Source organism: Ranitomeya imitator, chromosome 6 (genome assembly GCF_032444005.1).
Source record: "Ranitomeya imitator isolate aRanImi1 chromosome 6, aRanImi1.pri, whole genome shotgun sequence".
NCBI classification, from domain to species: domain Eukaryota; kingdom Metazoa; phylum Chordata; class Amphibia; order Anura; family Dendrobatidae; genus Ranitomeya; species Ranitomeya imitator.
Window position 1 is genome coordinate 498,752,525 of NC_091287.1, and position 23,222 is coordinate 498,775,746.

The 23,222-nt window shown below is 41.2% G+C and overlaps 1 protein-coding gene across 1 annotated transcript in view; it reads right to left on the bottom strand.

The window, feature by feature from the left end:
- The window catches only part of LOC138643437 (neural-cadherin-like), a 108,677-nt gene that overhangs the window by 63,247 nt on the left and 22,208 nt on the right, over positions 1-23,222 (bottom strand). Inside the window, 14 exon segments of the mRNA XM_069732349.1 lie at positions 385-569; positions 1,972-2,062; positions 2,641-4,258; positions 4,846-5,129; positions 5,470-5,613; positions 7,705-7,891; positions 8,590-8,717; positions 9,879-10,128; positions 10,720-10,887; positions 12,580-12,752; positions 12,852-13,022; positions 14,154-14,322; positions 22,034-22,206; positions 22,318-22,460. Of these exon segments, the coding sequence (XP_069588450.1) occupies positions 385-569; positions 1,972-2,062; positions 2,641-4,258; positions 4,846-5,129; positions 5,470-5,613; positions 7,705-7,891; positions 8,590-8,717; positions 9,879-10,128; positions 10,720-10,887; positions 12,580-12,752; positions 12,852-13,022; positions 14,154-14,322; positions 22,034-22,206; positions 22,318-22,460 (3,884 nt within the window).

A 23,222-nucleotide genomic window follows, 5' to 3' on the forward strand; every position in this document is an offset into this window, starting at 1 on the left:
ATATGCTCCTGTGGTCTCTGTTAGACAACCGCCTCCAGACTCCGCCATTGTCAAATACTTCTCTCCAGCAACATCATCTGTTGAGGGAAAGTTGGGAGGACCACAAACGAATTAAACTGTCGAACGGCCAATCCTGCCGATATCACCAAGTTCAGTGGAATTTAGTCTATTGTGTAAGGAAGCCATTAGAGTCATGACATTGGATGCTCTGCCACAGACAACATCAGCCTGAACTATGGGTCCTGGTCGCACCTGCAACTGTAGTGTGTCTGTAGATATGTTACATAGAGAAGAACATACCTTCTCGCAATGACCCTTATGGTGATCATGTCTGCTCCCATCCTTTACTTAATGTTTGTATTGTAGGACTACAGGTGGACTTACCTCTTAATCTTATGGCAATAGCATTGTTGGTATCTTCTTCGGTTATAGCAATCAGTACAACCTTAATAATGGAGACCACGTCCGGCCATACTCCATCCGTCACTCTGACCCTCACCTTATAAACACCAGGTATGGCTCCTTCTCGTATGCTCAGTAAACCAGATGCATCATGAACTGAAAAGATCCTGTCACATTAACAGAAAATATGAGAAAAAGGTTAAATGCAGGACTGGTAATGTGTGGTTGTGAGTCTGGTATCTGAATCCTCCCTCCGCAAATAGCAGATATGTTCTAGGGAAATTGTGTATGGTCATTTACCATTTTGGAACTTTCCTAGTAGAGGCTAATGTGGTGGAAATGTAGAGGAGGTCATATTGTGAAAGGGACAAATGGAGGTCATATTATAAGAGGGAAATATAGAGATGTTATTGTAAGAGGGACATATGGAGGTCATATTATAAGAATGACATATAGAGGTCATATTATAAGAATGACATATAGAGGTCATATTGTAAGAGGGACATATAGTGGTCATATTTTAAAAGGGACATATGGAGGGGATATTGTAAGAAGGACATATGGAGGTAATATTCTAAGAGGGACATATGGGGGTCTATTATAAGAGGGACATATGGGGGTCTATTATAAGAGGGACATATGGGGGTCTATTATAAGAGGGACATATGGAGGTTATATTATAAGAGGGACATATGGAGGTTATATTGTAAGAGGGACATATGGAGGTCATATTATAAGAATGATATATGGAGGTTATATTGTAAGAGAGATATATGGAGGTCATATTGTAATAGGAACTTATGGAGGTCGTTTTTGAAGAGGGAAATATGGAGGTCATATCATAAGAGACACATATGGAGGTCATATTATAAGAGGGACATATGGAGGTCATATTGTAAGATGGACATATGGAGGTCATATTGTAAGAGGGACATATGGAGGTCATATTGTAAGAGGGACATGGAGGTCATATTGTAAGAGGGACATATGGAGGTCATATTGTAAGAGGGACATGGAGGTCGTATTATAAGAGGGACATATGGAGGTGATATTGTAAGAGAGACATATGGAGGTCATATTGCAAGAGAGATATATGGAGGTAATATTGTAAGAGGAACATATGGAGATAATATCGTAAGAGACACATATGGAGGTTATATTATAAGAGGGACATATGGAGGTTATATATTGTAAGAGGGATTTATGGAGATCATATTGTAAGAGGGACATATGGAGGTCATACTGTAAGAGGGACAAATGGAGTCCATATTCTTAGAGGAATATATGGAGTCCATATTTTCATATTTTGTCCATATTTTCAGAGGGAAATATGGAGGCTATATTATAAGAGGGACACATGGAGTACTGTGGGTGATCAAGAGAAGCTAGTATCGCACATCACAGATGTTAATATACACTGGAAGAACTGTGGCATGTATCCCAATGTCTTCTCCATGCACTAAAGTTATATAGAGTGGTTTTCTGACATAAATGTAGACCCCATGTTATGGAGTGTGTACATATAGCAGTAAATGGTAGGGTATTTCTATTTTTGCACCATGCATTTACCTTGATTTACTTTCCAAATAATACATTTTGTGCTCCCAGTCATCTAGATCTGGTGCTGGAACTTTTCCAAGGATGAGTGTTGGGAGTATGCCTGTTATAAAAGACACCATGTAATAAACTCTTGATATAGAATCTGAAACCTATTATGTTGAAAAATCATCAGCGAGTGATAATAGATATCCCTGGGATAAACATATATCTATCCAAGAAATATATCTAACATATAATACATCTAAGGGCAGAGTCGGTGGACCATTTGGACTTTTCAAAAGTGATAAATCAGCATAGACAAGTGTACTTGTAGATTTGTTGTTTTACCACTTTTTACTTTACTCGTGATGAATTGATAGGTACTAGGTGGAGCCCACTAAGAAAAACAAATGTGTGAAACCCGGACCCCACACCCTCTTGCTGCCAGATGAGGGACAGGTGGCTGCATGTCCATGTGGCCCTGTACAATGAGTCTACAAGAGTTATGGAGGCAGCATTGGTGGAGGCTCCAGTGCCATCCCGATAACATGATATAGGACAGAGGATAATTCAAAGGTAACAACTGATTTGACTGCACTTCCTTTTCCATCAATTTAGCAAAAAATATATTTTCTTGAAATAAGATAGCTGAACATTAGCTATCTAGTATTTTCAATGGGTAGTAGTACATTGCATTACCCTTATAAGTGTAGACAATGCAATCCATGTTTCCAGAAGAATGAGGATGGTCGTTTCTGTCTCCTATTAGGATTGTTAATGTATTGGTTGAAGTCATGGGAGGACTTCCGCTATCAGTTATTAAAATTGTTAAATAGAACACTTTTTGTAATTCCCTGTCAAAACTGTGCAGAGCGGTAATCATGGCGCTCCCATTGTGGAAGTCTTTTAAACTGAAGTCATTGGTGTTTTGTGGATCAGTCAATAAATAGAAGGCAAAAGGAGGACCATTTTCCGTTGTGTCATTGTCTGTAGCGTATAACAGTGTTGATGTCTTATTTATTTGGACGACATGTGGATACTCTGTATTTTCCCAAATCATGGGGCTATATTGGGCTTCAAATCCAGGGGCATTGTCATTGAGATCTTGAAGGCTTAAGAATATGGTTGAACTTCCTGTAAGCACTGGTTTTCCCATGTCTGTTGCCAATACCACCAGCCGGTGATGGGGAGATGTTTCCCTGTCTAATGGTTTGGAGACCACAATGTAACCATCACCAACAAGACAGAACTGACTACCAGGATCTGAAGAATTCAGTATGTGATAAGAAAACATACCATTCAATCCTGAATCTAAATCTATGGCTGATATCTGAGCCACCGTTGTGCCAACTGGGACATCTTCAGGCAAAGGGGCAATGTCATAAAACTGCGGGTAGAACAAAGGGGCATGGTCATTTGAGTCTTCAACATGAATAATACAGGAGGCAACATTAAAGAAGTCCATGTCCTCTACTTTTATTGTCAGATTAAATGTTCTCTCATGGGGTTTTTCATAGTCCATTCTTTTCCTAAGACGAATGATGCCCCGTTTATGGATTTTATCTGTCTCTATAAAAAATTTGCGGTCATCGTCTCCTCCAATAATACTAAACACCATCATTGCATTTTCTCCTTCATCGTTGTCCCAGGCTTGTAGAACAGTCACTTCACTATTTATACCAGAGCTTTCAGGAACAAAGGCTGTGTAAAGCTTCTGGGTGAACAATGGTGCATGGTCATTCACATCAGATACTAGAATGGTGGCAGTGCCAGTTGCGGTTAGACCTCCTCCATCTTTTGCTTCTAAAACAATAAGGTATCTATCCTCCTTCTCACGATCCAAAGAACCCAGTACAGTATATATGGCGCCAGTAGATGGATGAATTGCAAATAAATTAAGGTTTATTTCATTCTTGACATTTTGGACTATTCTGTAGGTCAAAATGGCATTGGTTCCAGACTTTGGATCATCTAAGTCTAATGCTGTCATCTCCATAATTGTAGTATCTGCTGGCGAGTTTTCTGGGATGTATCCCATGAAGCAGCCATCGTACATGCAGAGGAACATTGGTGGGTTGTCATTTACATCTTTAATATCAATAATCACATCAGCAAAACCTGTCAGTCCTTCACCATTCTCATCTGTGGCAAGAACAAGGAGATGCCATGTAGAGCGTTGTTCTCGGTCTAGAGACTTGTGCACAAAGATTTTTCCATTGATTTGGTCAATGACAAATTCACTGTTGGCACCTTGCCCATGTAAAGTGTATAGGAGAGCACTTTGATCTGCTTCTTCATCAGGATCCGTAGCTGAAACCTGCAAAAAATAGAAATTATATTTTATAAACACAGTTGTCCAGCAACAATAGAGTACAAGGAGATCAATGATTCCATTTCCTCCCTAAAACGTGTAGAACTTTGGCTCCATTCATCATTGCCTTTGCTCCTTTTTGTCTAGTTTTGTGCCTTTTTTTGTTTGCACCAAATTCATTATGCTATTTGCGCATTTTTTATTTTTATTTTACATGTGCTTGCCTGTTTTTGTTTTTTTTATTTCTGCGAAGTTTATTGATTCCAGATGTTTTCAGCTGATTCTTTATTTGCAATTTTTTAAAAAGTCACTAAATTTGGCGCAACTCCACTCCATTATCCTCATGGAGTGATTTTATGCACGAACTCCCAAAAGTAACCATTTTTTTGCGACATTTTGAAAAAAGATGCAACTTTTTGTTAAAAAATGTATTAAAAACATAACAACGGGAAGAAGCCCATCTTGTACGCCATGAACTGCACGCGCCATTTTTTATAAATTTGGCACAATAGACACCAGAGAATACAACAAGACAAAAAAAGAAAAGTGGCTTAAAAAAAATGCCAATGATGAATCTGGAGCTTTATGTTTACCTGCAGCACAAACGTGGGGAGATCAGTCACTTCTTCCACGATGCTGTCCTGATATTCACTCTGTGTAAAGACAGGCGGCTCATCATTTAGATTGATCACATTGATAACGACACAGGTATGATTCTCCCACTTTCCATCCGAAGCCACCAGTCTAAGCTCAAATTTTGCTTCTTGCTCATAGTTCAGTCTCTGGGTGATATATATTCTTCCAATCTCTGGTTCCACATCAAAGATCCCTTTGTCATTCCCGCTGGTGATTTGGTATCTTAGATTAGCATTGGCACCTGCGTAGAGTAACACTATTTTAACCAAAGATCTTACAATCCACAAAAGATAATAAAGTTCCCCATAATTAGAGATGAGCGAATTTGTTTGGAAAACATTCGCCAATCTCAAATTCGGCACGAAAGTTGCACATTCAAATCCGTGTTTGGGTTCCTGAGCATTTTTTCCTAAAAATCGGCAAAATTCGGCATAGGTTTGGAAAATGATGGAGTTCTCTAAGGACTCTGTCAGACATCTATGTTTCCGGTAGCAGCACGGGCCACACTTGGATGACATTTGATATGTAGTGACAACATTTTTTATTTTTTTTTAAAAAGGCAAATTAAATAAAGATATTACCTTCATCTTCATCAACAGCGCTTACGGTCATGACAACATATCCCACTTCCTTATCTTCTTCCACGCTGGTCTCATATCTCTGCTGTGGGAACATTGGAGCATTGTCATTGACATCACTTACATATATTCTCACGTAGGCCGTATCTAAGGAGAAGACAGATCACAAGTCATTTTCATGTTTAGGTTTTATTCTTTTGCGACATACTTCAGTTTTATCTATAAAATTTAGTTTTTTGTTTTGTGACAACTTTGGGCAGTGATCTTTCACGTACACAAAAAACGGTCCGAGTTTCATCAGCGTTTTTGGTCAGAGTGTTGTCAGAGTTTGATCAGTTCTCAAATGGAAAAAAAAAGTAGAAGGTTTCTCCACCAACAAAAAAAGAGCATACAGATAGCATCCGAGAACAGTCCGATATTTTCGCAGATCAATAGACTTACATTGGGGAGTTTGAGCTGAGGCTCGGAACAAAATCGGATTTGTCCCTGTGATTTTTGAGCGGACAACTGGATCCGAGGAAAAAGTTAGACATGTGAACTACCCCATAGACTATAATGGGTATGAGTGCTATCAGTGAAAAACAGAGAACTGAGAAAAACTATTGTCTGAATAAGTTCTGAGGGTATGTGCACTGTGACTATGGTGTCTTTAAGCCAAGTTTTCCAAGCTGAAAACGCTTCAGGAAAACCTCCAATGGTGTATTTTCTGTCTTTCTTGAGGTAGTTCCTGCATCTTTTCCTTAAATATATAGAGTGAGCGACTTCCAAGCTAAGCCACCCGATTTATTAACATTTTACTTCTTTTATCCATTCCCAGGTTTCTGGAGGCATCATACTGTATAGGGAGCTGTGGGAGGCATCATACTATATAGGGGTCTGTGGGGGACATGATAATGTATAGGGGTTGTAGGGGACATGCTGTGTACTATGTTCATTTCCTGTGGTACACTTTAGGTAGATTCCGGCCGGAATCCATCTGATAAAGACATTATGTGCATGTTCCTGTGTTGTGGCAATCCCCCTCAAAACCAGCACTGAGAAATAAACTTTTACGGGACATTCTCATGTGCCGGAAACTCTGAAGATATCCCATCTGAATTTTCAGGCAGAAAACCAGCAACATATTACAGTAATAGCAATGCAGATGAGATTTTAACAAGATAGAATAGAATTCAGGATCTAATCCACAACAAAATCTGCTGCAAAGTTTTTTCAGAGGATTCATCAAGGAACATGTGGCAATATCTGTGATTTTTTTATGTACAAGATTTCAGATATTGTAGTGAATTCATGTGTTGCATTTTTATGATTCACATATTGAAGTTTTTTCCTTGTTCTTTTTTGATCTAGGGTGTTTTTTATTTTTTGTCAATACTTTCAGCATTTTACTGCAGTTTTTCACCATTAGGATCAATTAGGCTGAGCACCCAAAAAATGCATCTTCAATGGAGAAAATCACTTAAAGGGAATTTGTCTCCCAATTTTTGCTACCTAATCTGGGAGCAGCATAATGCACAGACAGAGACCAAGATTCCAGCGATTTAATGAACAAATGCCACTTGCATTTTTTTCTAGCAGTTGTCTTTGTTTTTCCTGCTGAAAAAAACTACATCCTTCAACATGCTTTCACACTGCGCTTATCTTCACGTTCATGGGTCCTGTTGGGGATTGTGCCTGAACCCCCCGTCAAAAGGTATTAGAACATATGTGCCAACGGGGCTATTGACTATAATAGTGCCAGCAGAGCGTTGTGCCATGCATCATTTATGGCAATATACACATAATGGAGGCAGACACTCAGATGCATACTAATACTCTTAGGCCGGGATCACACACAGCGAGATACGGCCGAGTCTCGCAGGGTAAAACCAAGCTCTGGCACCGGCACTCCGGAGCGGAGCGTGCGGCCGCATAGCAATACATGAAGCTGCACCCTCCGCTCTGGAGTGCCGGTGCCAGAGCTTGGTTTTAACCTGCGAGACTCGGCCGTATCTCGCTGTAGCGTGACTCCAGCCTTACTCACACTCCTACTCACATCAGTTTTATGCCATTGAATAACTTTGTGAATCATTTGGTTCCTTTACTCTAATGTCAAATTTTACATAACGCAATTCAGTTTGACAAAAGAATGATATTAGTGTATTGGATAAGTGAATAACTACTTGTTTCATATCGCTTTAGTTTGGAAAATGATTATTCATGGAAATGACAATTGCTAGGATGAGCAGCTATCCTGACCTGTGTTGGGCTGTCCTCGTGTTCCTGGCCGAGCCGACTCTGTGGAGTCCCGAGACTGAACCTTAATTAGATAGGAAGCTTGTTTCTCCCGGTCAAACAGGTTTGCTGTGTATATCACTCCCGTCTCGGGGTTTATTGTAAAATGTTGGTAGTCTTCATTGACATCTTTCAGTATCACATATTGAACCTATAAATAACGAAAGATCACTTAAAAAGGCTTTTCCAATTCTGACATTTCTGGCTTACCCACATGACATGCCACCAATGCCTGATGGATGTGGGTCCCACCCATTTCGCCCTTCTTCGTGACGGTTTGCCAAATATTGAAAGTCCCAGAGATCTCCATTCCAGGAGATACAAGACAGGGTCTCATTCTCGAGATGTGGGTCACACATCTATAATACATTTATGGCATATCCTCTGGATTATCCATAAATGTCCGAGATGTGAACAGCCTTTCAGCTAATCAGTGGAAACGCACCATGAACCTTTAGATGCCTTCAGATGTCTTCCTCACGCTAAACAAATGGACAAGACAGAATATAGGCAACTAAGTATGAGCGAGTTGGATTTTAGGGTCTGTTCGTATTTTGTTTGTGATAATAACTTACTGTGCACCCTGGGAAATGCTATGCATATCTGTAGGGCGCCAATGTCCCAACAAAAGCCAAATATGCTTTTTGCCTCTACAGTGCTGGAATATGGCTGTATACTGCAAAAAAGGGTGGAATAGTGTAGCAGATCATGCTTTTCTATAAGACAGTATAGATAGGGATATATTCTTGGTACAACACATTTAAGTTGATCTCAAGTGCACAATCCCAAAGTGATATTTGACCCTTCTGTTCCTTGTAAGTTCCCCATAGTGTTAGTACAGGAGACGACCTTTCCATGAAGTCCAGAGTCTTCATCTGTAGCTCTAACTTCTACTATCGACGAACCAATCTCTGCTCCCTCTGGCAAAGTCACTTCATAAGTAGAAAAAGTGAAGGACGGGACATTGTCATTGACATCTGTAAAGGACACAAAGGAAAGAAATCTCTATAGCAAGATGGCCAGTACATCATTTAGGCAACAGGTAAGAAAGCAGGAGCTAAGACAAGATGGTGATAACTATCTCCTTACTGATATCCACACTCGTGTGTCACAACTATTTTCAGCACTCGTTTCATTTATAGCTGATTGCATTGTAAATGGTGCTGTTTCCATTGCTTTCATGGGTCATATCATCATGAAAAACTAATATCTTATTTGTGAAACATTTCAAAAATTCAATAAAGGACATCTGTCAGCTAATGATTTGCACTTTAAATTGTCTATGTTGTTAAGCCTCATTATTGTGTCCAAGACTAGGACCACCAGAGCACCATGAATACTTGTTTCTAGGTCAACCCTGCTATGGCTAGTCCAGCCATGCTGGATGATGTTGAAGGCAGCATAGCATTCATTATGGCGCCTCCAGACTTTCACATCTGTTACGTGTGCTCAGTGTGAACCTTCCCTTATCTGTGAAGAGATCAAAGCACCAATGGAAGACATGCCAATTCTGGTGTTCTCGTCCAAAATCTAAATTGAGCTGCACCATGTCGGGCTGTGCAGGTCCTACAACAGGATGTCAGGACCTCATGTAACTCCTTGCACAAAGGAGCAGGTGCCTGTCCTGTTGCTGGGTTGATGCCCTCCTACAGCCCTATCTGGATCTCCTCAGGTAACAACTGGGTCTTGAGACTGTACTGAGCAGACACTTGCAATGACAAGTATGGATGTGTCATCTTGTAGGTGCTGGACTACTTGTGCAATCTGAATGATCTGCAGGTGCTTCCTCATGGCACCAGTATTGACAAAGACACTAAAACAATAGAAAACTCTTGAAAAAAACAACTAGGGAGGATAAGGAGAAAGTAATTATCTATGGCCACTAATTGCAAAACTGATCCCATTCGGTGGGTGGTCTTGCTATTCCTTTCCAGTGCTCCTGTTGTCACTTTCATTTGCAACAAATTGGTTCACAATAACTTGAGCTTCCTATCACAGATTCATATTCCCAAAGTGTAAATGACTTGGAGTTATATAGTGATGTCCAAGTGTTCCCTTCATTTTTTCGAGCAGTGTATATATTTCTAAACTGTAAGCAAACTGGAATAGACTCATTATTACACCCTAAAGCCACTCACCAGTCACATTGATATAAACAGTTGTGAAAGAAGCTGAAGGAACAATGGCCACGTTCTGAGCTCGGATTCTCAAGGTGAAGAACTTGGTCCTTTCATAATCCAGTAGTTCGGACAGAAGTATGGAGGCTGAGCCATCTACTCTGTTAGGCTTCAGGTAGAAGCAGATGGGATTATTTGTCTCTGGCACAAGGCCGTCCTCTATATTGTATGTGACTCGCGGATCAACAAGCAGAGATGTAGCTTTCACAGTCTGCAATAAATACAGAGGTTACTTGTACACCATCTATTTGGCTTATCTGAATCAAATAATGCTAAAAAACCAACAAAGGTAATTCGATATTTTTGGAATGTGTACAGATCAATGGTATTGTCTATTTTTTTGAAAACTCATTTTCCTGTTCCAAATTATGCATTTTTAGGTTTATAATGTACAGATTGGATAGCCTCCCTCTTTCTGGATGATCCAGCCTTCCCATGCATTACATAAACAGACCAATAATATCAACTTTGACATTGTGTAATACTTTATTAGTCCAGTGGTGGCCCTACAGTAGAGTTTAACTTTTCTCCTGCAGATTTGAGGTTCAAGCAGTAACCCAGTAATGAGACAAGGTTCATTCAATCCTGCTGTAGTGTGTTGTCAGAAGACTACTGCTGCTGCAAATATGTTTGTAATGAGACATTGCTTACTAATGCTGTGCTGTGCTTGTGTTAGCTTTGATCTCACTGCAGAGCTATGCTAATAAAAAAGGATTGTGGTGTGCATAGGTGAATGAGTGCAACTAGTATATAAAGCCTACATAGTAGTACTGTTGCGAATATCAGATGGTTCACTACATACCACAATCTTTGAATCACGAGTAATATTTTCAGGGATGGACACCCAATATCGTGCCTGTTCCCATCGAGGAGGCTGGTTGAGAACATTAGTGATAGTCACGGAAAGCTCCACACTTGAACTTCGGTTGCCTCCATCTTTGGCAATAATGTGTCGAGTGATGCAAGAAATCTAGGCAAAATTAGAAGAATGGAAAACCTTCTTACATGGATGGATAACAATCTTATATTCAGAGTGGTCCAAAAGTAGGTGGACAGAAAATAATAACATTTATTTTGATTTATATATAAAATTATATTTACTAACACAATCATAACATTGACAATTACATTTTATTCTGAATACTAATACAAAAGCCCTTAAATTTTATCAACGCAGGTGCTCAAAGTGTTTTCCATCACAATTTGTACAGCTTTGAAGTCTGCCTCTAACACTTTGACAAACATTTTTGCACAAGTCTCTTTGGGTATTAATTTCTTGAAATGCATCTCTTATGCAATTTTTCAAATCACTGACACATTTTGGTTTTCGACTATAAACCTTGTCCTTGACTTGTGAACGTGCCGGCCAATCAAGTGGGCCTCTTCGGCCAATCCATTTATTGGGAAATGTTTCATCAAGATACTCGCGGACTACTCTTGAATAATGTGGAGGGGCCCCATCTTGTTGGAAATAAAGGTCATTTGAATTAGGCTGTTGCTGTAACTGGGGAACAACTTGATTCATTAGAATTTCGAGATACTTATCTCCTGTGACTGTTCCATAAAAAAAAAAATAATGGTCCAAAAACACCAAAACTTGAAATACCACCTCAAACATTGACACCAGGCTCATTTAGTTGTTGCTCTAATGTTAATTGCATGTTCTCGTTATACCAGTAAATACAATTATGTCTGTTAATATGGCCAGATAATTTGAAAGAAGCTTCATCACTCCATATGTTATCTAAAATTATGGATTTTCTTCAATTTCGTTAAGCATAATCTCACTAAATTGCAGCCGCCTGTCTGGATCATCCTCCAATAAACCATGAATTGGTTAACAATAAGCTTTCCACCCAACAAATTTCAGGATTCGCATGATGGAAGCTCATGAAATTCCCAATTCTAAAGAGACTCTTCTGGTGGACTTTTTTAGACTCTGAACAAATGTTTCAGCAACAAGTTGTTTATTATTTTCTTTACAGACTGTTTTGAGTCGGCCAGTTTTTAGAGCATTAAGGATTGAGCCAGTGGCATCGAATTTGTCACGAATGCGGTAAATGGTTTGTCTCTTTGGGGCTTGAGTACCAAATGTTTCAACCCAATTTGCTCTGTTTCAGCATTTTGAGATTTCCAATACTCTTTTAAAATCCATTTTCTTTTATCTATATTTAAATTATTTGCCATTATCAGTTATCTGAATTATCTGAAAAGAAAACAGATTTGGGAGAGATTTATCTGTGAAAACTGGATCTGTGAAACTGACTCAGTTGCCCTTAGCAACCAATCAGATTCCACCTTTCATTTTCCAAAGAGTCTGTGAAGAATGAAAAGTGGAATCTGATTGGTTGCTAAGGGCAACTGAGTCAGTTTCACTTTACACCATGTTTGATAAATCTCCCCCTTCATAACCCTATTACACATACTGTCCACCTAATTTTGGACCACCCTGTGTTATATGCGTTAAACAAAAATCGTTAAATTATGTACATAGTATATGGATTGAAAAAAATGCTCATTGGATTGAAGAAATGCTCTTTGATTTCAACCCTTCATACTTGCAGTTCAAATACATTCAACTAAATAGGGATCAGCCAGACACAACCTCTAAAGAAGAGTGGTGCTGTTGTCGGGAAAAACACAGACCCTTTTTCATAGTTACTTTGGATATTGGGTAATTGACATAAATCCATCCTGTGCTGGGGTTGATCTGGAAATACTCTGGCTGTTGATGGATAACTGAGTATGTGATGGCAGCATTGACTCCCTGGTCATCATCTAGGGCAGTAATACGAAGAAAACTTGTACCAACTGGTGTGTCTTCACGAAGAAAATCTAGAAAGGAAAAAATAAAAGGAAGGTATGGATGAGATCTGACTGGTATACCTACAGTATGCTAGTATTAGCCATGATTGACATATGATGTCCACTCACATTGGTAATGACTGTTCTCGAATTTGGGGTCATTGTCATTGACATCAGCCACAAAAATTGTAATTTGACAAACACTAATTAAGGGCTCTTGAGCTTGATCTGTGGCGGTCACTGAGATGGTATACTCCCTTTGCTTCTCACGATCAAAGCTCTGAGTGGTAGTGATCACACCTACGTATATAAACATGGTAAGATGACCACACAAATTGCATAACATTTATACATTTTTTTCTTAAAAAGAATCTGACAGTACGATCTAACCATTTAAGCATCTATATGGGCAGGCAGATCATAGAAAGTTGAATAAAATGATACCTTGATATCTTCAATCCGATGTCTTAGTCCAGAAAAATCCAAATTTTTCTCATATATAAATGAGATATTAAGCTCTATTGGCCAACCATAGATTTCCATGAGAATTTTCCATCACAGCAGATTTTAAATGAAGGGGAGAGATACCAGTGTGAGACATGTAGTAACTGACTGACTAACATAATCACACATAGCTCTGCAGTGTCGTCAGAACTAACACAGTAGAGCAGAAGTGAACTTTATCTCACTACAAACATATTTGCAACTTCAGTTGTTCTTTCATAGTGCTGTCAGCTCTGCTGTACTGCCCTTAACCCACATTGGTTGCCTGTTAGATAGAAGCTGAAAACTATGAGACCATATCTGCTGCTGCAAATGTGTTTGTTGTCATTGTAACAAGACAAGGTTCAGTTCTGCAGTACTGTTGGTTATAATCAGGCACATGCTCTGCAGCAGAGCTTACAGCACTATCAAAGGACAACTGCGACTGCAAATGTTTTTGTAATGAGAAAAAGTTTACTACTGCTGTACTGTGTTAGCTCTGCTGTTCTCTGTTAGTTCTGATCTCATTGAATAGCTGTGTGTTATTATGAGAGCAGTATGTCAGTCATTACATGTTTCCCACTGGTAATGCCCCCTTTTCTTTAAAATAAGCTTTGGAGGCAGATTCTCAGGGAGATCTATGTCTGGCCCATAGATCTTAACAGCTTATTTGCATATAAGAAAAATGTGGCTTCCTCTGGAATAAAACATTGGATCACAGATATCAAGTTATCATTTTATTCAGCTTTATATGACCTGCATGTCCATATAGAAGACTTAGCAGGGTAGATCCATCTGACAAATTCCCTTTAGATCTTTTGCATCATTAATTATAGGTTATGTTTAACCTGCAGATGAGTATAATTTCAGGATAGGATACTTTTATCTTTCTATGGTATATTTTCTGCAAACCAGTTTGAGTTCATAATAACTATGAGCTTATATTACCTGTATAGGCATCAATAGTAAACGCAGGGCTCGCGTCTTCTCTGTGCATTAATCCATACTTCACTTCTCCATTCAAGCCATTGTCTGCATCACGAGCTTCTACTTGTAGTACAAAGGTACCAGGAGGCTGGTTCTCCGAAACCCATGAGTTCTCACTATATTGAAAACACTATGGAGACGTATAGAAATAAAAAGGTTGTAAAAGACGCATTTTTGAGTTGTTAAATGTGAGAGGTAAGACACAAGAACTCATATCTTATAGGTTTAGTAGTAATAAATATAAGTCATAACTTTCATATCTAAAGGGAACCTAGAAGCTTGGAAATGCTGTGCAATCTGTGGGCGTCATGTTGTAGAGCAGGAGAAGCTGAACAGATTTATATATAAGCTTGTGGGAAAAGAGTCTGTAGAATTCTGTAGATTTTATCATTGAAATGTCTGGATTTAAGGAGTAAGATTCCAAAATGATTTAGACATGCCTAGGAAAATGTGCTTGACTTTTCCCGCTACGTATGTCTTTTAATCCCAATTCCCTTCCCACATTAGTCCATGGATTAATATCCTGGGAAAGGGTCTGCAGAGGTAGCGAGGGCTCAGGAATGGAGCTCCCTCCACACGTGGCAGATACCGGTTATGTTGTAGCCGACGCGAATGGTGCCGAACTCTGGTCGTTGCTGTTATCTATTTAAATGCCGCTGTCAGGCTCTGGCAACAGCATTTAAATGGTACGAGCGTCAGCAGCTGCGCACATTGGCTTCATCATGCTCCCCTACAACGCGATCATGGTGTACTAACGGGTTACTATGACTGCCGGGCGTCTGCCATGGGCTAAGCTCAACAGGAGACTGAGATTTTCACTGTATACTGTTGGTATTGCAATATATAGTGCAAATGATCAAACGATTGCGGATGCAAGAATTCAATTCTCCCTCCCCCCAAAAAATAAAGAAGGGAATAAAAAAAATAATAAACATTTGGCTTTGCCGCCTTCATAAAAGTCAGATATATTAAAATATAAAATTAATTAACCTGATTAATAAACACCATAAAGAAAAAAAAAAACATTCTTTTGGTCACCTCAACTCCCTAAAAATTATAATAATAAAAAAAAATCAAAGCATTTTATGTGCACAGACTTGATAGCAAAGAAAAAAAAACGCTCCCTCAGAAAAATAAAGATGTTATAGGTCCCAGAAAATGGTGACAAAAGCAAAAACATTTTTCTACAATACTCTTAATTTTTTTTACATCACTTAAAAGGAATCTGTCAGCACAACCCAAACTATTTAAATGTGCATGTAGCTCTTTCAAAGAAAAGTTCAGCAATACCTTTACATGGCCAGTCCGTTCCTCCATTACTGAGAAATCAGACATTGAAATGATATGCAAATGAGGCTGCAGGGCTATGATAGATCTGAAACCTCTGTCACTCCAGCTCTATTCCCCAACCAGCCCTGAGTCCTCCAGTTTGACTGACAGCTTGAATGTTTTGTGACTTCGGCAAAAGAACTGTCAAGCAGGAGGAGGCAGTGCTGGGCGGGAAATAGAGCTGGAGTGACAGAGGCTTCAGATCTACCATAGCCCTTCAGACTCGTTTGCATATCAATTAAAATGCTGATTTATGAGTAACGAAGGCACGGACTTGCCATGTAAAGGTATTGCTGTATTTGTCTGTGAAAGAGCAAAATTGTGCATATAAATAATTTGGGCGGTGAAATACTGTTGACAATTTTCCTTTGACAATCATGTTTCCAGGTTATTTTCACTACACAATGAATGCATTAAAAAACATTTGCAGTTTTTTTCAAACTTTTCAGTTCAATATATGGTAAAATGAATGAAAGTACAACTCGCCCCAGAAAAACCAATACGTTTGTTGAGGGAAACAAATAAAAGGTTATGACTTATTGAAGAAGGGGAGCAAAAAAATGAAAGCACAAAAATGAAAAATTTCCCTGGTGCTTAAACGGTTAAAGAGGAAGAAATATACAGTGTTTTTTTTTTTTTTACTTTTATATCAGTGCTGGAGTATAACGCTCTCACGGTCGGCTCACTGTTGTGAATTCTGTGGTCAGGCTCCCTCCTGTGGTCATGAGTGGTACTTCGGCTGGTTCTGTCCATGAGCTTCCTTTGGTGGATGTGAGTGGGGCTGCGGCTTCTGAGTTTCCTTCCTCAGGTGACGAGGTTAAGTCGTTAGGTGCTATTCTATTTAACTCCACCTAGTTCTTTGTTCCTGGCCTCCAGTCAATGTTCCAGTATTGGTCTTGCTCTCTCCTGGATCGTTCTTGTGGCCTGTCTGCCCTGCATAATCTAAGTTCTGCTTGTGTTACTTTTGTTTGCTATTTTTTCTGTCCAGCTTGCTATATTGGTTTGTTTTGCTTGCTGGAAGCTCTGGGACGCAGAGGGAGCACCTCCGTACCGTTAGTCGGTGCGGAGGGTCTTTTTGCGCCCTCTGCGTGGTTGTTTGTAGGTTTTTGTGCTGACCGCAAAGCTATCTTTCCTATCCTCGGTCTATTCAGTAAGTCGGGCCTCACTTTGCTAAAATCTATTTCATCTCTGTGTTTGTATTTTCATCTTTACTCACAGTCATTATATGTGGGGGGCTGCCTTTTCCTTTGGGGAATTTCTCTGAGGCAAGGTAGGCTTATTTTTCTATCTTCAGGCTAGCTAGTTTCTCAGGCTGTGCCCGAGGCGCCTAGGTCTGGTCAGGAGCGCTCCACGGCTACCTCTAGTGTGGTGTGATAGGATTAGGGATTGCGGTCAGCAGAGTTCCCACGTCTCAGAGCTCGTCCTATGTTATTAGTAACTATCAGGTCATTTTCAGTGCTCTTAACCACCAGGTCCATTGTGGTTCTAAATCACCAGTTCATAACAGTACTGGAGGCCCAAAGTACTAATGCTTCTCAATAGAGGGAAAATAGAAGTTCTGAGACCATTTTTTTTTCTTTGCACTGTGTTTTGTCTTTCTTTTCCCCTAGACATTTGGGTGGTTCAGGACACAGGTGTAGTGATGGACATTAAAGGCCTGTCTTCTTGTGCAAGAGTACAAAATATTCAAGACTTTGTGGTTCAGAATTCTATGTTAGAACCAAGAATTCCTATTCCTGATTTGTTTTCTGGAGATAGAGCTAAGTTTCTGAGTTTTAAAAATAATTGTAAACTATTTCTGGCTTTGAAACCCCGCTCCTCTGGTGACCCAGTTCAACAAGTTAAGATCATTATTTCTTTATTACGTGGCGACCCTCAAGACTGGGCATTTTCCCTTGCGCCAGGAGATCCTGCATTATGTGATATTGATGCGTTTTTTCTGGCGCTCGGATTGCTGTATGATGAACCTAATTCAGTGGATCAGGCAGAGAAAAATTTGCTGGCTCTGTGTCAGGGTCAGGATGAGGTAGAGATATATTGTCAGAAGTTTAGGAAGTGGTCTGTGCTCACTCAATGGAATGAATGTGCGCTGGCAGCAATTTTCAGAAAGGGTCTCTCTGAAGCCCTTAAGGATGTCATGGTGGGATTTCCTATGCCTGCTGATCTGAATGAGTCTATGTCTTTGGCCATTCAGATCGATCGACGCTTACGTGAGCGTAAAACTGTGCACCATTTGGCGGTATTATCTGAGCATAAACCTGAGCCTATACAATGTGATAGGACTTTGACCAGAGCTGAACGGCAAGAACACAGACGTCGGAATGGGCTGTTTTTACTGTGGTGATTCCACTCATGCTATCTCCGATTGTCCTAAGCGCACTAAGCGGTTCGCTAGGTCTGCTACCATTGGTACGGTACAGTCTAAATTTCTTTTGTCCGTTACTTTGATCTGCTCTTTGTCATCCTATTCTGTCATGGCATTGGTGGATTCAGGTGCTGCCCTGAATTTGATGGACTTGGAGTATGCTAGGCGCTGTGGGTTTTTCTTGGAGCCCTTGCAGTATCCTATTCCATTGAGAGGAATTGATGCTACGCCTTTGGCCAAGAATAAGCCTCAGTACTGGACCCAACTGACCATGTGCATGGCTCCTGCGCATCAGGAGGATATTCGCTTTTTGGTGTTGCATAATCTGCATGATGTGGTCGTGTTGGGGTTGCCATGGCTACAAGTCCATAACCCAGTATTGGATTGGAAATCTATGTCTGTGTCCAGCTGGGGTTGTCAGGGGGTACATGGTGATGTTCCATTTCTGTCTATTTCATCATCCACCCCTTCTGAGGTCCCAGAGTTCTTGTCAGATTACCGGGATGTATTTGATGAGCCCAAGTCCAATGCCCTACCTCCGCACAGGGATTGCGATTGTGCTATCGATTTGATTCCTGGTAGTAAAATTCCTAAAGGTCGACTGTTTAATTTGTCTGTGCCTGAGCACGCCGCTATGCGGAGTTACGTAAAGGAATCCTTGGAGAAGGGTCATATTCGCCCGTCGTCGTCGCCATTGGGAGCAGGGTTCTTTTTTTGTGGCCAAGAAGGATGGTTCGTTGAGACCTTGTATTGATTACCGCCTTCTAAATAAAATCACAGTCAAATTTCAGTACCCCTTTCCGCTGCTGTCTGATTTGTTTGCTCGGATTAAGGGGGCTAGTTGGTTCACCAAGATAGATCTTCGTGGTGCGTATAATCTTGTGCGTATTAAACAGGGCGATGAATGGAAAACAGCATTTAATACGCCCGAGGGCCATTTTGAGTACCTGGTTATGCCATTCGGGCTTTCCAATGCTCCATCAGTATTTCAGTCCTTTATGCATGACATCTTCCGAGAGTACCTGGATAAATTCCTGATTGTATACTTGGATGATATTTTGGTCTTCTCGGATGATTGGGAATCTCACGTGAAGCAGGTTAGAATGGTGTTCCAGGTCCTGCGTGCGAATTCTTTGTTCGTGAAGGGGTCAAAGTGTCTCTTTGGTGTTTAGAAGGTTTCATTTTTGGGTTTCATTTTTTCCCCTTCTACTATCAAGATGGACCCTGTTAAGGTTCAGGCCATTTATGATTGGACTCAGCCGACATCTCTGAAGAGTCTGCAAAAGTTCCTGGGCTTTGCTAATTTTTATCGTCGCTTTATCAATAATTTTTCTAGTATTGCTAAACCGTTGACTGATTTAACCAAGAAGGGTGCTGATGTGGTCAATTGGTCTTCTGCTGCTGTGGAAGCTTTTCAGGAGTTGAAGCGTCGTTTTTCTTCTGCCCCTGTGTTGTGCCAGCCAGATGTTTCGCTCCCGTTCCAGGTCGAGGTTGATGCTTCTGAGATTGGAGCAGGGGCTGTTTTGTCGCAAAGAAGTTCTGATGGCTCGGTGATGAAACCATGTGCCTTCTTTTCCAGGAAGTTTTCGCCTGCTGAGCGTAATTATGATGTTGGCAATCGAGAGTTGCTGGCCATGAAGTGGGCATTCGAGGAGTGGCGTCATTGGCTTGAAGGAGCTAAGCATCACGTGGTGGTCTTGACTGATCACAAGAACTTGACTTATCTCGAGTCTGCCAAACGGTTGAATCCTAGACAGGCTCGTTGGTCGCTGTTTTTCTCCCGTTTTGACTTTGTGGTTTCGTACCTTCCGGGCTCTAAGAATGTGAAGGCGGATGCCCTGTCTAGGAGTTTTGTGCCCGACTCTCCGAGTTTGCCTGAGCCGGCGGGTATTCTCAAAGAGGGGGTAATTTTGTCTGCCATCTCCCCTGATTTGCGGCGGGTGCTGCAAAAATTTCAGGCTAATAGACCTGACCGTTGCCCAGTGGAGAAACTGTTTGTCCCTGATAAATGGACGAGTAGAGTTATCTCTGAGGTTCATTGTTCAGTGTTGGCTGGTCATCCTGGAATCTTTGGTACCAGAGATTTGGTGGCTAGATCCTTTTGGTGGCCGTCTCTGTCGCGGGATGTGCGTTCGTTTGTGCAGTCCTGTGGGATTTGTGCTCGGGCTAAGCCCTGCTGTTCTCGTGCCAGTGGGTTGCTTTTGCCCTTGCCGGTCCCGAAGAGGCCCTGGACACATATCTCTATGGATTTTATTTCGGATCTCCCCGTCTCTCAAAAGATGTCGGTCATCTGGGTGGTTTGTGATCGCTTCTCTAAGATGGTCCATTTGGTACCCTTGTCTAAATTGCCTTCCTCCTCTGATTTGGTGCCATTGTTTTTCCAGCATGTGGTTCGTTTACATGGCATTCCGGAGAACATCGTTTCTGACAGAGGTTCCCAGTTTGTTTCGAGGTTTTGGCGAGCCTTTTGTGCTAGGATGGGCATTGATTTGTCTTTTTCCTCGGCTTTCCATCCTCAGACAAATGGCCAAACTGAACGAACCAATCAGACCTTGGAAACATATTTGAGATGTTTTGTTTCTGCTGATCAGGATGATTGGGTGTCCTTTTTGCCGTTGGCTGAATTCGCCCTTAATAATCGGGCCAGCTCGGCTACTTTGGTTTCGCTGTTTTTCTGCAATTCTGGTTTCCATCCTCGTTTCTCTTCAGGGCAGGTTGAGTCTTCGGACTGTCCTGGTGTGGATACTGTGGTGGATAGGTTGCAGCAGATTTGGACTCATGTAGTAGACAATTTGACATTGTCCCAGGAGAAGGCTCAACGTTTCGCTAACCGCAGGCGCTGTGTGGGTCCCCGACTTCGTGTTGGGGATTTGGTTTGGTTGTCATCTCGTTATATTCCTATGAAAGTTTCCTCTCCTAAGTTTAAGCTTTGTTTCATTGGTCCGTATAGGATTTCTGAGGTTCTTAATCCTGTGTCTTTTCGTTTGACTCTCCCAGCTTCTTTTTCCATCCATAATGTATTCCATAGGTCATTGTTGCGGAGATACGTGGCACCTGTGGTTCCATCCGTTGATCCTCCTGCCCCGGTTTTGGTTGAGGGGGAGTTGGAGTATATAGTGGAGAAGATCTTGGATTCTCGTATTTCGAGATGGAAACTCCAGTACCTGGTTAAGTGGAAGGGTTATGGTCAGGAAGATAATTCCTGGGTCTTTGCCTCTGATGTTCATGCTGCCGATCTGGTTCGTGCCTTTCATTTGGCTCATCCTGGTCGGCCTGGGGGCTCTGGTGAGGGTTCGGTGACCCCTCCTCAAGGGGGGGTACTGTTGTGAATTCTGTGGTCAGGCTCCCTCCTGTGGTCATGAGTGGTACTTCGGCTGGTTCTGTCCATGAGCTTCCTTTGGTGGATGTGAGTGGGGCTGCGGCTTCTGAGTTTCCTTCCTCAGGTGACGAGGTTAAGTCGTTAGGTGCTGTTCTATTTAACTCCACCTAGTTCTTTGTTCCTGGCCTCCAGTCAATGTTCCAGTATTGGTCTTGCTCTCTCCTGGATCATTCTTGTGGCCTGTCTGCCCTGCATAATCTAAGTTCTGCTTGTGTTACTTTTGTTTGCTATTTTTTCTGTCCAGCTTGCTATATTGGTTTGTTTTGCTTGCTGGAAGCTCTGGGACGCAGAGGGAGCACCTCCGTACCGTTAGTCGGTGCGGAGGGTCTTTTTGCGCCCTCTGCGTGGTTGTTTGTAGGTTTTTGTGCTGACTGCAAAGCTATCTTTCCTATCCTCGGTCTATTCAGTAAGTCGGGCCTCACTTTGCTAAAATCTATTTCATCTCTGTGTTTGTATTTTCATCTTTACTCACAGTCATTATATGTGGGGGGCTGCCTTTTCCTTTGGGGAATTTCTCTGAGGCAAGGTAGGCTTATTTTTCTATCTTCAGGCTAGCTAGTTTCTCAGGCTGTGCCCGAGGCGCCTAGGTCTGGTCAGGAGCGCTCCACGGCTACCTCTAGTGTGGTGTGATAGGATTAGGGATTGCGGTCAGCAGAGTTCCCACGTCTCAGAGCTCGTCCTATGTTATTAGTAACTATCAGGTCATTTTCAGTGCTCTTAACCACCAGGTCCATTGTGGTTCTAAATCACCAGTTCATAACAGCTTACCTCTCGAAAGATCGGCTTGTTGTTATTAACATCGTTTATTCCTATAATTACATGAGTGAAGCTGCTCAAAGTTGAGGTGCCCCCCGAGGAGTTATCATCCACTGCGGAAACGTTCAATATATACTGAGTCCTCAGCAGCCTTGGCAGCGGCGTTTCACGGAGTTTTAAGATACCTGCGGAAAGCATTGAATGATGAGTACTTGTATAAGACACAGTATAATCATAGTCATCGTATAGTGGTAGAATTCTATGTGCGTTTGCTTGGAAATTGGGTATTTTTCTACCTTTCTGACTGTCCAAGTCAAAGTTTCCCTCTTCATTTCCTTCAACAATGAAGTATGCTACGCTGTCTCCATCGGGATCTTTTGCATGAACCGTAACCACCAAGGTGTTTGGTCCAGCATCTTCTGACAAGAAAGTGTTATATCTGAAATGATCACATAGACATGATCATAATCACTAGATAGTAGAGTGTGAGAAACAATTATCAAGAGATATGTAAGTCTCGGGTGACCTTCGAGTATTTATGACTGCTCGGAGATTTAGTTTTCATCCAGGCAGCTGAATGATTTACAGCTACTAGTTTGCTTGATTACATGTGGGGATTCCCTAGCAACCAGGCAACCCCCACATGTACTCAGCCTGGCTGGTAGCTGTAAATCATTCAGCGGCTGCGATGAAAGCTAAATCTCCGAGCAGTCATAAATACTCGGAGGTCAACTGAGCGTGCTCGGGAAAACCCAAGCAACATGTTTAAATCAAATATTTGTTTGGTTTTTGTTTACATTTCGTAACATTTTCACACTGGCCACAAGGCTTTATGCTAGACTCACACTTCCTCTTCTGTACAGAAATCCTTTCAGTAGTCTCATTATCATGACAGACTATATTACAATATGGGAAATATGGAAATCTGTCCAAGAGTCTGTCTGTACGTGGGCCTGCCTTGTACCCAAGACAAGAGATCTACATCTAGAGAAAAGAAGGTTTAGATGCAAAAAAACAGAACTAGGATACTCTGCAGGTAAATAGCATTAAAATAGTTTTAGGCTGCCTTACTAGGGCAGTGCGTATAGGGGGAAAATTAATGTATTTCCTCCCAGTACGCCATCAAGTCATTGGGGCAGTACCTCAGTCATCACTCACTGTGAGTGCACTGTAATCACTCCCTGGCACTTTGATTGACAGC